This window comes from Vulpes vulpes, chromosome 10, assembly GCF_048418805.1.
Source record: "Vulpes vulpes isolate BD-2025 chromosome 10, VulVul3, whole genome shotgun sequence".
NCBI classification, from domain to species: Eukaryota; Metazoa; Chordata; class Mammalia; order Carnivora; family Canidae; genus Vulpes; species Vulpes vulpes.
In genome coordinates this window covers 56088757-56103951 of record NC_132789.1, presented here as the reverse complement: position 1 = coordinate 56103951, position 15195 = coordinate 56088757, and the positions used below count along the sequence as shown (strand labels likewise).

The 15195-nt window shown below is 45.8% G+C and overlaps 1 protein-coding gene and 1 long non-coding RNA gene across 2 annotated transcripts in view; one reads left to right on the top strand and one right to left on the bottom strand.

The window, feature by feature from the left end:
* Positions 1 to 6346, bottom strand: part of RPGRIP1 (RPGR interacting protein 1) — a 41928-nt gene extending 35582 nt beyond the window's left edge. Inside the window, exons 1-4 of the mRNA XM_072724402.1 lie at positions 6109 to 6346; positions 2546 to 2685; positions 2260 to 2403; positions 1633 to 1783 (exon numbers count right to left, since the gene is read on the bottom strand). Coding sequence (XP_072580503.1) covers positions 1633 to 1783; positions 2260 to 2403; positions 2546 to 2685; positions 6109 to 6346 — 673 coding nt within the window. The remainder of the gene's footprint in view (positions 1 to 1632; positions 1784 to 2259; positions 2404 to 2545; positions 2686 to 6108) is intronic.
* LOC140594210 (uncharacterized) lies at positions 4464 to 12726 on the top strand. The gene is made up of 4 exons (XR_011994870.1): positions 4464 to 4696; positions 6155 to 6268; positions 9784 to 9972; positions 10999 to 12726. It is a non-coding gene; the product is annotated as an uncharacterized lncRNA (long non-coding RNA).
* The last annotated feature ends 2469 nt before the right edge of the window (positions 12727 to 15195 follow it).

Genomic DNA, 15195 nt, shown 5'->3' with positions numbered 1-15195 from the left:
GGAGTATTTGAATGGTCACAATGTGTCATTGGCGAAAGTCCTATATTAAGAGTTAATGTTGTAGAATAAAAATATTTTGAACACATCAGAACGTCTTCCTGCCCAAAATAAATGGAATATAAAGATTAGACTAATGGTTTCTTAATTGATAAGGTTAACATAACTAAAATAGATTCAAAGGTTTGCATTATGTGACACAGGGCCAATAATCTCAGCATATAAAGGAATTCTACAAATGAATAAAATGCTATCAAGAAACAGGTAAAGGACAGAAATAGGTAATTCTCAAAAGACACAATACAAATAACTGCTAAACATATGAAAAACTCTTTTTTTTTTTTTTGAAAAACTCTTTGATCTTACCAGTAATGAAAGACCTATAAGTTAAAGCAAATGAAAAAAAAAAATTGGGATCCCTGGGTGGCTCAGCGGTTTAGCGCCTGCCTTCGGCCCAGGGCGTGATCCTGGGGACCCGGGATCGAGTCCCACATGGGGCTCCCTGCATGGAGCCTGCTTCTCCCTCTGCCTGGGTCTCTGCCTCTCTCTCTCTCTCTGTCTCATGAATAAATAAATAAAATCTTAAAAAAAAAAGTTAAAGCAAATGAATCTTCAGAAGTAGTTAAGAGTATTTATTTATCCCACTGTCCCAGGAGAAAGACCCTGAATCTGATGAGAATTTTCAGCCCAAGGGAGGATTTCCTTTGTAACCTGCTCACTGGTTCTGCCTTCCAGGGGGAGCACTGCCCTGAAGAGCAGTTTCAGAAGGTCTCATGGCAGCAACAAAACAGCCACTACCAAAAAGTAATTAATGAATATTCTTTTTTTTATTAATGAATATTCTGATTTAAATAATGATCTTTGGGGGATCCCTGGGTGGCTCAGTGGTTTGGCGCCTGCCTTTGGTCCAGGGCGCGATCCTGGAGTCCCGGGATCGAGTCCCGCATCAGGCTCCTGGCATGGAGCCTGCTTCTCCCTCCTCTTGTGTCTCTGCCTCTCTCTCTCTCTCTTTCTATGTCTATCATAAATAAATAAAAATAAATAAATCTTGAAAAAAAAAGATGCTACTCCTTAAATAATGATCTTTGGTGAATTGGTCTAGTGTAGGTCAGGTCTCTGACAACTGGGTCTAATACCAAAGCCCCTGTTCGGGCAGGCCAGGCCGAGACCCGCTCCTGGTCGGCAGGCACCGCGCTAAGTACCGCCAGCACGGCCCGCCGCACCCTGCACAAGTGTCTGGCCAGCTGCCCTGTCGCCTCGACATCCTCGAACTACAGCAAAGAATTCGGGGATCACAGAAAAGGATGGTGAGAGCCAAGTGATAAAGCGTCTCTATGGGCCTGGGCTCAAGAGGGGGCGGGGGTCACCCCACTCTGGGGGCCAACGGCCGTCTGCCCTCAATTCTCAAAACCGGCTCAGGCCTTGCGGGGCCTCTGCCATTCTTCTGAGAAACTGGAGGAGGACACGGACACGCGGGGGGAAAGCGGCGGCTGACCATGTATGACAACACCACGGACGACAGGACAAAGAGCAGGAGGGACGTGTCCATGCCGAGACACAAAAGGCCGCCTCCCACCAGGTGCACGGGCCTCAGCTATGTGACGGGTCCAGGTGAGAGCAGGGACTAACACTTGCCGGGTAGTGGCAGGCCGCGGCTTCTCAATATACCTTCCAGCTGACGGATGCGGTGGCTCTTGAGGTCCAGGAGGCGGGTCAGCCTCTGCAGTGTCTCTGTGTGATCCTTACTGTCATTGTCCGCTTTCGTCATCACTGCTTCCAGTTCCTCCTGAGACAAAACCACGTCCGAGCTGTGCCTCAGGAGCAAGCATCCAGGAGCCAGACAGAAAGGGGGCCCTAGGGGCGTAAGGGACACTCGGCCTGGGGGGCTCGGTGGGGTGGGCACCTGCCTTCAGCTCAGGTCATGACCCCGGGGCCCTGGGATCAGCCCAGCCAACAGGCTCCCTGCTCCATAGGGGGCCTGCCTCCCCCTCCACCCCTCACCCCACTTGCGCTTGCTCTCTCTGTCCCTCTGGCTCGCTCACTCTCCGTCTCTCAAACAAATAAACAAAATCTTTAAAAACAAAACAAGGCAGGTTGAGCTAGGAGAGGTCTTGGGCTCATCACAGTCTCCTCCTGGACCACTTGTGCTGATCGAGCCTTAGGATTACGGTCCCCAGTGGCTGTCATCAGGGCCCCTCCGGGCTCCCAGGCCCAGGTGCCCGCCCAGGTGCCCCCCCCGGCCCCCCCCGCCCCCCCCCACACCTGGTAACACACGTTGATGGCGCGCTGCAGGGCCAGCATGTCCCTGGCCTTCTCCAGCTCCAGCGCCGTCTCGGCCTGGGATGCCTGCAGCTCACTTACCACCTGCGCCAGCGTCTTGTCCCCCTGGTCCCCTGGGTCCCGGGGCTGCGGCGGGAAGGCCGAGGTCAGGGGGGCGCCCGGCGGGGGGGACCCTGGGACACGCTGCCCCCCCCCCCCCCCCCCCCCCCCGTCCCCCCGCAGCGGCCTCTATGCGGGGCCCCGCCCGCCCACGTAGACGAGCTCTTACCTGGGCCGGGCCGGCGTCCTGGACCCCCGCCGGCCCGTGGGGACCGCTGCACAGCCTGTCCCCCGAGGGCGCGAGCTCCGCTTCCCGCGCCTGCTCCCCGCGCAGGCTGGCGATCTCGAGCCGCAGGCCCTGGCTCTGGGCTGGGGACAAGTCACCCGGGAGTGCACGCCCGGCTTGGTGGCAGCCAGGCTTAAAGCTGCACCCAGTGCGAATTACATTTTCCCACCAATGCTTAGTTCACTTTATAAATTTGCCTTTGGGAACCCCTGGGGGGCTCAGCACTGAGCGGCGCCTTCTGCCCAGGGCGTGACCCGGGGTCCCGGGATCGAGTCCCGCCTCGGGCTCCCTGCAGGGGGCCTGCCTCTCCCTCTGCCTGGGTCTCTGCCTCTCTGTCTCTCGGTGTCTCTCATGAATAAATAAAGTCTTCAAAAATAAATAAATAAATAAATAAATAAATAAATAAATAAATAAATAAATTTGCCTTTAGAGAAGCAATTTCCTCTTATTTCTACAAAGAGAAATATTGTTGAGATCCCTGGATGGCTCAGCGGTTGGGCGCTGCCTTCTGCCCAGGGCGAGATCCCAGGATCCCGGATCCAGTCCTACATCAGGCTCCCTGCAAGGAGCCTCCTTCTCTGCTACCTGTGTCTCTGTGTGTCTCTCTCAGTCTGTGTCTCTCATGAAGAAATAAATAAGTCTTTAGAAAAAAAGAGAGAAATATTGACCCACTAAACTGAGCTGACACTTAGACTCCAAAAACAAAACAAAGGGCCACCTGGGTGGCTCAGCGGTTGAGCGTCTGCCTTGGCTCAGGGCATGATCCTGCCATCCCAGGGTTCGAGTCCTTCATAGGGCCTCCCTGCATGGAGCCTGCTTTTCCCTCTGCTTCTGTCTCTGCCTCTCTGTGTATCTCATGAATAAATAAAATCTTTAAAAAACAAAAAACAAAAAACACCCGTAGAACTGTAGAAAACACCACCACTAACAGCAAATAGCCGTTTGACAGACTGGGGTACTGTAAATTGTTTTTTTAATTTAAGAAGCCACCACACCCAATGTGGGGCTTGAACTTATAATCATGAGATTAAGAGTTGTATGCTCTACTATTTTTATTTTAAGATTTTATTTATAAAAAATTTATTTATTTATTTATTCATGAGACACACAGAGAGAGGTAGAGACACAGGCAGAGGGAAGAGCAGGCTCCCCACAGGGAGCCCAATGGCAGGACTCGATCCCAGGACCCAGGCATCACAACTTGAGTCAAAAGCAGTCGCTCGGGGATCCCTGGGTGGCGCAGCGGTTTGGCGCCTGCCTTTGGCCCAGGGCGCGATCCTGGAGACCCGGGATCGAATCCCACGTCGGGGTCCCGGTGCATGGAGCCTGCTTCTCCCTCTGCCTGTGTCTCTGCCTCTCTCTCTCTCTCTCTCTGTGACTATCATAAATAAAAATAAAAAAAAAATTATTAAAAAAAAAAAGCAGACGCTCAACCACCGAGCCACCCAGGCCTCCCAAGAGGCGTATGCTCTACTAACCGAGACAACCAGGTACCTTTACTGCATAATTTTTTTTAAAAAGATTTTATGTATTTTTTTTTTTTTTTTGAGAGAGAGAGAGAAAGCACAAGTTTGGGGGTAAAGGGCAGACGGAGAGGGAGAAGCAGACTCCCTGCTGGGTGTGGAGCCTGAAACAGGACTCAATCCCAGACCTCGGAGATCATGACCCGAGCCAAAGACAGACGTTTAATCGACTGAGCCACCCAGGTGTCCCTACAGTGCAAACTTTGTCATAGCACCAGCCAAACCAGTATCTCTCCAGCTCCTCCCCAACTCCATTCTGATTTCTATGCTATTGGCTCCCTGTGGCACCTCCCACTCCCACCTGACCTGAAAGAAGAGAGATTGGGCATTTGGGCACTTCTGTGTTCATGTGTTCGGGTGGGCGTCTCAGGGAAGGAAGGTGATCAGTGTTTAGTGGGGGGAGTTTAGAGGCAGGGCAAGGTGGCAGAAGAGTAGGGTCCCCAAGTCACCTGTCCCCACCAAATTACCTAGATAACCTTCAAATCATCATGAAAATCTACGAATTCGGCCTGAGATTTAAAGAGAGAACAGCTGAAACGCTACAGTGAGAAGAGTTCATGCTTCTATCAAGGTAGGAAGACGGGGGAAAAACAAATAAACAAAAGGCATCCAAGGGGGAGGGGCCCCCGAGGAACCTGGCTAAGGCCGGGGCGAGTGTCCCCAGAACAGGACAGCCCCGCCTGGAGAAGCAGGAGCTGCACCAATCTTCCCGGATAGTGGGGGGAGTTTAGATTATCCCAAGGTCCTCACAATACTTGTCCTGTACTTCATACATACTACACAGTCCTCAGCTTTATTCTTTTATGGTTCTGGGTCCATATTTTTCTTGATGTCATACCTCTTTTCCTTCACTCTCTTATGCAAATATACTGGAATCTAATGAAATCTAACTTTGAGATGACTAAGTATCAAGGTCCAGCCTGGAAAAAGTGAGAACAAAGGTCTCTTTGATAGTATTTGAAGATTTGTCTCCTGTGATCTCAGAGTTAAGACAGGGGGAAATGGCAGTGGTGACCAAGAGCAGTCATTTGCTTCTCTCTCTCTTTTTTTTTTTTAAGTTTTATTTATTTATTCATGAGAGACACACAAAGAGAGAGGCAGAGACCCAGGCAGAGGGAGAAGCAGGCTCTACTCAGGGAGCCCAACGTGGGACTCGATCCCGGATCTCCAGGATCAGGCCCTGGGCCGAAGGCGGCACTAAACCACTGAGCCACACGGGCTGCCCGGGCATCTGCTTCTCAATTTGAGGTAGCAGGTGCTAAAACAAAACAAAGCAAAAAACAAGACTCCCGATCACCTCTAAAATGATGGGTAAGAATAAAAGGCAGAGGGATCCCTGGGTGGCGCAGCGGTTTGGCGCCTGCCTTTGGCCCAGGGCGCGATCCTGGAGACCCGGGATCGAATCCCACATCGGGCTCCCGGTGCATGGAGCCTGCTTCTCCCTCTGCCTGTGTCTCTGCCTCTCTCTCTCTCTCTCTGTGTGACTATCATAAATAAATAAAAAATTTAAAAAAAAAGGCAGATAAATTCATTTTCAATACTTTTAATAAAGTGAATGTTTAAAAATAATAAATTTAAGGGGTGCCTGACTCTTGATTTCGGCATGGGTCATGGTCTCGGGGTCATGAGATCGAGCCCCACATGGAGCTCCACACTGGGCATGGAGCCTGTTTAAGATTCTCTCTCTCCCTCTCCCTCTGCCTTCCGCCAAATAAATAAATTAAATTAAACCAATAAACTTAAGAGTTGTCATCCTCTCAAATGAAAACTCATTACATGTAAAAATGTATGCATGTGAGGTAGGTGTCACCTCTCTTGATGGTGAATCTGACCTGATTGCCACTGTTTTTATTGCAGTTATCTGTGATCTACACAAAAACAGGATAGGTGAGGGGATTGGAGAACTGCTGGCCCGAGTTCCCTTGTCCCACACAAGACGTAGAAGGCGCCTCATTTGAGAAAGGTCTTCACAGCCTGACCTACCTTTCTCTCTGGACAGTTGAAGTAAGACGTTTGTCTTCTCCTCCAGCTCAGCGTCCAGCTGGTCCTGCAACTGGGAGACTTTCTGTAGCTGTTCCCCCACGAGCTCACTGCTCCAGTGAGGCTGATTACTGCTGGCCAGCATGCTGGGAATGGGGAGCAGGTAAGAAGCGAGGCGAGAGTTGTCAGATAAATACTCAGAGGTGTGTGATGTGACGTCTTTATTGCACAGTTTCAGCATCTCCTGGGCCTAGTGCATCATTCGTTCCCCTACATGGTTTTACTGTCCCTGCTTTCTGTGTAACTGTCATTTACCAACTGCCTCGGAACTTCTGGGCCTGGTGGCAGAGTTCCTTAGTGTCACTTCTGTTCAGGTCTCAGCTACCCCACTGAGCAAACCACCCAAATCACATCTAGTTCCCAAGGAATTCCTCCAGCATGATGGCTTTCTGTAGGCATGATACTGTGTACCAGGACATTCTCAGGCCTGCTGAATTAAAAATGGGGAACAGGAGCACCTAGCTGGCTGGCTCAGTTGGAAGAGCACATGAATCTTGATTGTGGGGGTGTAAGTTCGAGCCCCATGTAGGGTGCAGAGGTTACTTATATAAATAGACTTTCAAAAAAATGAGGAAAAAAATATTCCTCTTTTTCTTACTCCTTTCCTCTATCTACCTTCACCAATGGCTGGTTTAGACAATATTTGCCTTTGAGCCAGATTAATAAATTACTACACAGAAGGGCAGGGACTAACCTTTTCTTTTTTTTCTTTTTTTTTTTTCTAAAGGTTTTATTTATTTATTCATGAGAGATACAGAGAGAAAGAGAGAGGCAGAGACACAGGCAGAGGGAGAAGCAGGCTCCATGCAGGGAGCCTGATGTGGGACTTGATCCCAGGTCTCCAGGATGATGCCCTGAGCTGAAGGGAGGCACTAAACCACTGAGCCACCCAGGGATCCCCGGGACTAACCTTTTCAATGACAATACCCTGCACACCATTGTAACTGGCTGTCAGGCCAGACCCATTTGGAGTGTAAAACACACACAATCTGCTTTTGATTATTTACCTAAGTGAAAGGACATTGATAATAATCAAGCTATTACTTCTGTAGATGTCTTTTTCCTATTTATCATTTGAATAAATGTGGTCTAAAAACAACATGCTAGGGACGCCTGGGTGGCTCAATCGGTTAGGTATCTGCCTTCAGCTCAGGTCATGGTCCCAGAGTCCTGGGGTCAAGCCCCATGGTAGGCTCCCTGTTTGGTGGGAAGTCTGCTTCTCCCTCTCCTCTCTGCTCTCACTCTCTCTCTTAAATAAATAAATAAATAAATAAATAAATAAATAAATAAATGTAATTAAAAAATAAAAACAATTTGCTTAAGCCAGTATTAAGAGTTCTTGCGAGGGGTGGGGCTGGCGCCTCGGTGGCTCGGTTGGGGATGCATCTGCCTTCAGCTCAGGTTATGATCCTGGGGTCCCAGGATCTAGCCCCCTGTCAGGTTCCCTGCTTGGGAAGCAGCAAGTCTGCTTCTCCTTCTCCCTCTGCCCCTCCCCACTCGTATTCTCTCTCACGTGCTTACTCTCTCTCAGATAAATAAAAAAAAATAATAAACTCTTTAAAAAAAAGAGTTATTGGAGCACCTGGGTGGCTCAGTTGGTTAAGCATCTGACTCTTGATCTCAATGTTGTAAGTTCAAGCCCGGCAATGGGTTGCACACTGGCATGGAGCCTACTTTAAGAAAAAAGTTCCTGGTACTTCCTAGCCGCATGTTACATGATAATCCAAGCAGATAACATTCTGAGTGATGAGGGAAGAGGCTACACAGAGTCTTCAAAGTGATAATCCCCACACTACTTTGTTTCACTGAGTTGAAGAGCATCAGATATTCCCAGGATGCTCCCAATACCACCTCCCCAAACTATCCCCTGCTGCCTTTAACTGAGTCAGAAGGTATATTTAAATTTTTTAAACTTCTAGTTATTTTATTTTTAAAGATCTATTTGAGAGAGAGAAAGAGAGAGCATGAGGAAGGAGGGCAGAGGGAGGAGAGAGAGAGAGTCTTAAGCAGACTGCGTGCTGAGCCCGATGTGGGGCTGGATCTCATGACCCTTAGATCATGGCCTGAGCTGAAACCAAGAGTCAGACACTTAACCAACTGTGCCTCCCAGATGCCCCTAAACTTCCAATATTTTAAATTTCAAAATTAATAAATGAATATATGCTTGTGAAAAATTTAAATGATACAAAGGTATACAGATTAAAAGTTAAGGTGCCTCTTGGCCCTACTCGAATTCTTTCATCTCATTAGAAGTTTGCAGATTCTCTCTCTCTGTCATATGCATGCACGTGCACACGCACACACACACACACACACACACACATATTCCCCATAAAGTAAGTCAAAGTTAACATGTCCATTGTAACTTGACTTTTCTTTTAATAATATATCATATATATATAAGTCTACCTCATTTTTTCAAAAAAATTTATTTGTTTACTCATGAGAGACACAGAGAGAGGCAGAGACACAGGCAGAGGGAGAAGCAGGCTCCATGCAGGGACCCCAACGTGGGACTCGATCCCGGGACCCCAGGATCACGCCCTGGGCCCAAGGCAGGTGCTCAACCACTGAGCCACTGGGTGTCCCAAGTCTACCTCATTTTTAATAGATTCATAGTATTTTATTGTGGGGACGCAATATGATTTACTTATTTAATCAATCCCTATCAAAGGAAATTTGGGTATTTCCACTTTTTTTCTATTAGCAACAATGTAGTAGTTAATATTCTTATTATACATTATCTTTGCAAATACATGCATATGCACGTTTAGCATTTTGATAGATAGCATCAAATCCCCTTCCAAAAAGACTGTGCCAACTAATATTGTCACTAACAGTGTCGAGTAACAGCTTCCCTACATCCTTACCCACACTAGGCATTCTTTTAGTATATGTGCTGCCAAAGCGAGCACTAGGCGTTGTTTTATAATGCAAGGGCACTTTTCCATAATTGTCTTTTATAACAGGACCCAAACTTGGTACTCACTTTTCTAAGAGTTTGTCATAATTGTCATTCAGCAATTTTCGTTCTTTTTCCAAATCTTCAACTCTGTCCTGAAACTAAGAATGACAGTAGAATGCCTGAGATAGTATCGTAATACCTATTGCCTTGCACGTCTCCCCTCTTCTGTGGCAGAGTGGGGCCTGGGCAGGAGGCTTTCTATGTTCACGTCTCATGTCTACGAGGAGCCACTCAACTAGAAAGACTTGAACCAACTGAAGGTGTGATAGAAACTTTTATTGGAAATAATGAGGATTCACTGAAGCAAATTTTCATGGTGCCTGGGTTTCTACCGTTAAGGAAGCAGCAGAACATTATAATACAGCAAAAACTTTGGGGAACAGTCGCAAATGTAAATCCCAGTTTTCCCCCTAATGGTGTAAACTTGAGCAAATTACTTAATCACTTGGAGTCTTATTTTTCTCATTTGAAAAAATGAAATAGCCGTATTGTTGCTAAGACATGCTTTTTAACACCTCTGAAGTTGAAATGTAACTTACGACTGATGCCACCTTCCAGTTATTATTATTTACCTCCTTCAGTGTTATCTGCAGGATGGACACATCTTCCAGTTGGCTCTTCAAGCTCACAGCCTTCTTGCTCTCTTCCTTCAGTTCCGCCCTGAGCTCACTGACTTGCCCAAGGAGGGCATCATGGGCAGCACTCAGGATTCCCTGATTCTGGATCAAAAGGGAAGTTACTCTGGGAACGGTCGTATCACCCAGCAGACCTGATCTCAAGATACCAGCAGCCCTAGCGTTCCCCAGTGGATGTCAAGAAGAATGGCTTTGATTGATAACATGGTAGGTACCTTTGTACTATAAACTGGCCTTGCTTATCACCCTAGAGTTTCTCGGGAAGTATCATTTCCCTATTAGTGAGGATTTTCCACTCCAGGAAACTATAATCCATAATTGGAGCGTTCCTTCTCCCGAGGCTCAAATTAAACCCTGGCTCTAAGTGAAGTGACACCTGTCACAGTTGCCTTTAGTATCTAAGCTATTTGAATGCTTCTTAGGGTGATACACTCTTCCCTTTGACCTAGCAAAGTGACATGCTAACTTTAGAAGTGTGCATTCTTTCTGGTGGACATGTCTGGTGAGGAACAGCTCTTCAGGCTGGGAACTCTGCCTTAGTGACTGTCTTAATCGTGGCCATTCACCCAGCTCCACCTGCACCCCACTGGCAGGACTAAATGGCACCGAACATTTCAGAACATCACAGAAACTATGCAACAACTTTGTTATATTTCGTCACCTTATACACACTAGAGGAATACTCAGGAATTTCGAACAAATGCTATATAATTCTCTCCAGCAACAGGTTGAAAAATACTTTCCCATGTATTTCAGACCTCATATTTTGGTTTTATGAGAAAACCACAATAAATATCTTCTGATCATAGTAATAGGACGTTTGTCTTAATAGGAATTCGAGGTCATAATAACTTCGATTTACTTGGCTAAATTCTGGCGTTATGTGACTTGAAGATTAATACAAATTTCTTTGGGTTTTATTATTCTTACTACTAAGAAAAAGAGATTCAAAGAATCTTTATCAAGTACCTTCTGGAGCAGAGTTTCATATGCCTGAAAGAAAGAAATACATATTATTCTACTGATTTATTTACTTGATATTTATTTTGATATTTATCTCTATAACACAAATGTTTAAATGGTTAGTTTAAGGAAGATTTAAAAATTCCGAGAAATCAAGTCCATTTGACTCCCTGTTTACTAATTGCTGCTACTTTTCCCTCGCCCTAGCTTGCCAGGAAGTCTGTGAACATAACAGATAACACAATTTCTTTTTTTTTTTTTTAATGATAGTCACAGAGAGAGAGAGGCAGAGACACAGGCAGAGGGAGAAGCAGGCTCCATGTACCGAGCCCGACGTGGGATTTGATCCCGGGTCTCCAGGATCGCGCCCTGGGCCAAAGGCAGGCGCCAAACCACTGCGCCACCCAGGGATCCCAAGATAACACAATTTCTTTAAAAAGCACGGAGGGTCACTTATTCACATTTGTATCGCGTTTGGTGGAGTATCCAAGAAAAGTACTTATTTTCAGAGTAGGTGCTCTTACTCAGCATGCTTCGGAAAAGTTTTCTTTCCGGTTTTAGAAACAGAAAAAGCAACGCTAAGCAAACTAACAACAACAGCTGTTATTGGTTGAACAGAACTGTGTGTTTAATTACCTGTTACACTATGGTTGTTGTAATTATTTTACAGACATCATCTCGTTTAACCCTCACAGTATATCCGAGAGGGAGTTATTATTACCAAAACCTTAAAAACGAGGGACCCAAAGCTCAGAGAGCTAAGTCACTTGCTCAGAGTCACGGGCCTTACCTCAGCCTCCTGACCCCAGAGTCGGTGCTACTGATGAACAGAGTTTACTGCTAAGGGAGCAGGAAAAGGCAAACTTTTTCAAGTACATGTGTAAGAAAGGATGACTAGAAAGGCAAACTTCTGGAGAAAACAAATGATAAAACCTACATTTTAAACAATTATTGGTGATTACTCACCATCTTAGGTCATCTCTACTCTGTCGCTACCATGGCTAAGGATTTAGAACGGCTTGCTTCCTTTTCTTCCTCTAATGCAATGGAGGAATAGATGGGGTTTTTAAAAAATATAATCCTATAAATATTGTTGTTTACCTGTACAATTTAAAATTACCTTCCTTCTCCTCTTTCCACATTCGGTAAGTGCTACCCAAATTAACCAAGTCAAAAAATACAAGCATGTGCATAGTTCTCTCCAAAACACAGGTCTGGGGGTTGACCTCGTAAAGATAAAGATGCCTTTCGTCTCCATCAGAACAGAAGTACCGGGGGCAGAGGTAACTGTAGCCAATCCCCAATCCGGATGAATGACACCACCACCACCATCTGCTCGCCCATGCTAACCACCCAGGAGCTGCCTTTCACTTCCCCCTTTCTTCCACTCATTCCTTTTTGGCGATGAAGTCCATTCCTCTACTTCCTGGAAGTTCCCAGTACAGTCCTTTCTCCGAGGGCCTCTCCCACTGCCTTGGTTGGGACCCTCATCCTGTCTCCCCCGGACAACTGCAATCATTTTTCACCGATCACTTTACTTTTGCCAGCCAACCTATACCATTCACTCCACTGCCAGATGATACTTCCTTGTAGTTTTGTGATTTTTGATTAAGTTGAAAATTTCAGAAAAATATAAAGACTACAATATCAGTCATCTATAATTCTACTACCCAGAGTTAATCATTACTATTGTTTTATAATAGTTTTTAAAGGCATATTTCCTTATTAAAATGTATTTCCAAGAAAATTCAAACATTAAAAAAGAAAAACGCAAAGTGATCTCTTTGGGGAAAAAACTGATCACGTTATCAACTTACTTAAAACCGTTCTGGGCAGCCCGGGTTGCTCAGTTGTTTAGCGCCCCCAGGGCGTGATCTTGGATTCCCCGGGATTGAGTCCCACATCGGGCTCCCTGCATGGAGCCTGCTTCTCCCTCTGCCTGTGTCTGTGCCCCTCATGAGTAAATAAATAAAATCTTAAAAAAAAAAAAAAAAAAAACACCTTTCTGCAGCTCTCCATTGTCTATGGGATAAAGTCTAAAATCCTGGTAGGCTTCCCTGATGTTTCTCACCTCCATGTCCTGACCTACAATCTCTCCTCCCCTGGAAAACCTTCCCCTCTCCTGCACACTCATTAACACCTGCTAATCATTCAGAATCCCAATATTTGGTTCATGAATATACTCCTTTAAGAATCCTTTTTGGGTCTCTCTCTCTCTGTCTCTCATGAATAAATAAATAAAAATCTTAAAAAAAAAAAAAAAGAATCCTTTTTCGGGACGTCCTGGGTGGCTCAGCGGTTTAGTGCTGCCTTCGGCCCAGGGCATGATCCTGGAGTCCCCGGATTGAGTCCCAGGGTGGAGTTCCGAGTTGGGTTCCCTGCCTGGAGTTTGCTTCTCCCTCTGCCTGTGTCTCTGCCTGTGTGTGTGTGTGTGCATGTGTGTGTGTGTGTGCGTGTGTGTGTGTGTGTGTGTGTGAGAGAGAGAGAGAGAGAGAGAGAGAGAGAGACTAATGAATAGATAAATAAAATCTTTAGGGCAACCCAGGTGGCTCAGCAGTTTAGCGCTGCCTTCGGCCCAGGGCATGATCCTGGGGACCTGGGATCAAGTCCCACATCGGGCTCCCTGCATGGAGCCTGCTTCTCCCTCTGCCTGTGTCTCTGCACCTCTCTCTCTGTGTCTCTCATGAATAAATAAAATCTTTTTTAAAAAAAAATAAAATCTTAAAAAAAAAGGAATCCTTTATGGACCCCACATCCCATTCTCTGGGAGAGCTATGCTCTTGTGTGTGCCTGTCAATACCCTCTGTGTGGATGGCTGGATTGTTCACATCTGGTTCTCTTGCTCTGGTAAGTTATTTGAAGGCAGGAGCTGTTTTACTTTGTAATCTTTGAGTCCAGGTGCTTTCCAGGGTTCCTGGTACTCAGTAAATATTCAGTAAAAGAATCACTTAGACCCTTGTTGCCCTACTCCAGCCATTCACACAGGAGTTTCCCTTGTGTGGTAATAAGAAAAGAGCATAGGCCTTGGTGCCAGTTAAACGTGGACTCAAAGCCTGCTCTTACCCTTGCTCTTTTTATGACTTGAGCAAGTTACTTGGCTTCTTTGAGGGTCAGTGACCTCACCTGTTAAACGTACTTACATGGAGGGTTGCGTCAGCCTTAAATGAGATCATGAGTGTAAGCAACTGGGTCAGAGTGCAGCACATACCAAGTGCTCAGTGAAGATAGTCTCCTTCCCTTCCCCTGTGACTGCTCTTGGCTTCCCAACTTAATTACATTTTGGTTGTAACCCTTGGCTGGGACCTTAACTCTGGCCCAGGTTAACCACACTTAATTCCACTTTAGAAGGGCAGGGCTTGAGCCTTCTTAATAGATAACGCGAAGTACTGGAAAAAGAACGGACTCTGAATTGCAAGGCATGGATTTGAATATCCCCTTTAAGTTGTGTGACAAATAATTTAATTTCCCTCCGTTGTGGTCTCCTGTGTATATAATGGAGAAAATACTACTAACTGGCTCTCTCCCCCACCCCAAATTGGCGACAGAGAGTTCTCGTTGAAACTAGAGGCCTGATTGGGCCTGGGGCTTCTCAAACAGCCAAGGACCCCAGGGATCTGTGATTTGAGAGTACCCCAGACCATCCCACACTGCCCTGCCCTGGCGCCTCACCTCTTGAACTTCTGTTAACTGTGCTTTTGTTGCTACTAATGAAGTATTCCTTTCATGTAAGAGCTTCTTAAGCCGAATCAGCTCTATATTCTCCTTAATGGAAGCTCTGGAAAAAGAAGACTCTGCTAAAACATTCTGTGAATGGACAGAATTAAACACCTTTCCCCCCAACACTGCACCCAATAAGAATATCTTCCTCTTGCCTCTTGCATCTCTGTCTCAGCCACAACACACCAGACGTAGGAAGCGAATCTACACGCCAATAAATAACCATTCTCCCATTTTTCCTCACATTGCCTGACATTCGATAGAGACACCTCCCACCTTAAACTCTGTTCTGAGAAAACATAATAGCTATTTTTAAAATTATGGTGCTCACAATTTCCCATAAACTTTGCAAAGTCCAGCTGAGTCTGAGTCCTGTTTCCTTAAAGAAACCAGAAAGGTATGGATATGGAGGGAAATCCAAGCGAAGATGATTTCTCAACCTAGGATATTGTATTTTCTTTATTATTTGAAAGGTATTGAGGTGAATTTGGGTTCATTAGCTCTATCTCAGTGGTTCCCAGTCTTAGCTGCTTATTAGAATCATCTAGAGAAGAAGAAATCTTTATAATTATACTGCCTGAATTCCACCCCCAAATAACTGACAGGGGATCTCTGGGGTGGGGCCCAGGTTCTCTACATTTGTTTGTTTTTAATTTTCAGGATCTGTTTATATGAAATAAATTATATAATATGTACAAGCTTTTGATTTTATTTAATTAACTTATTTATCGATTTTTGTGTTCCATATGG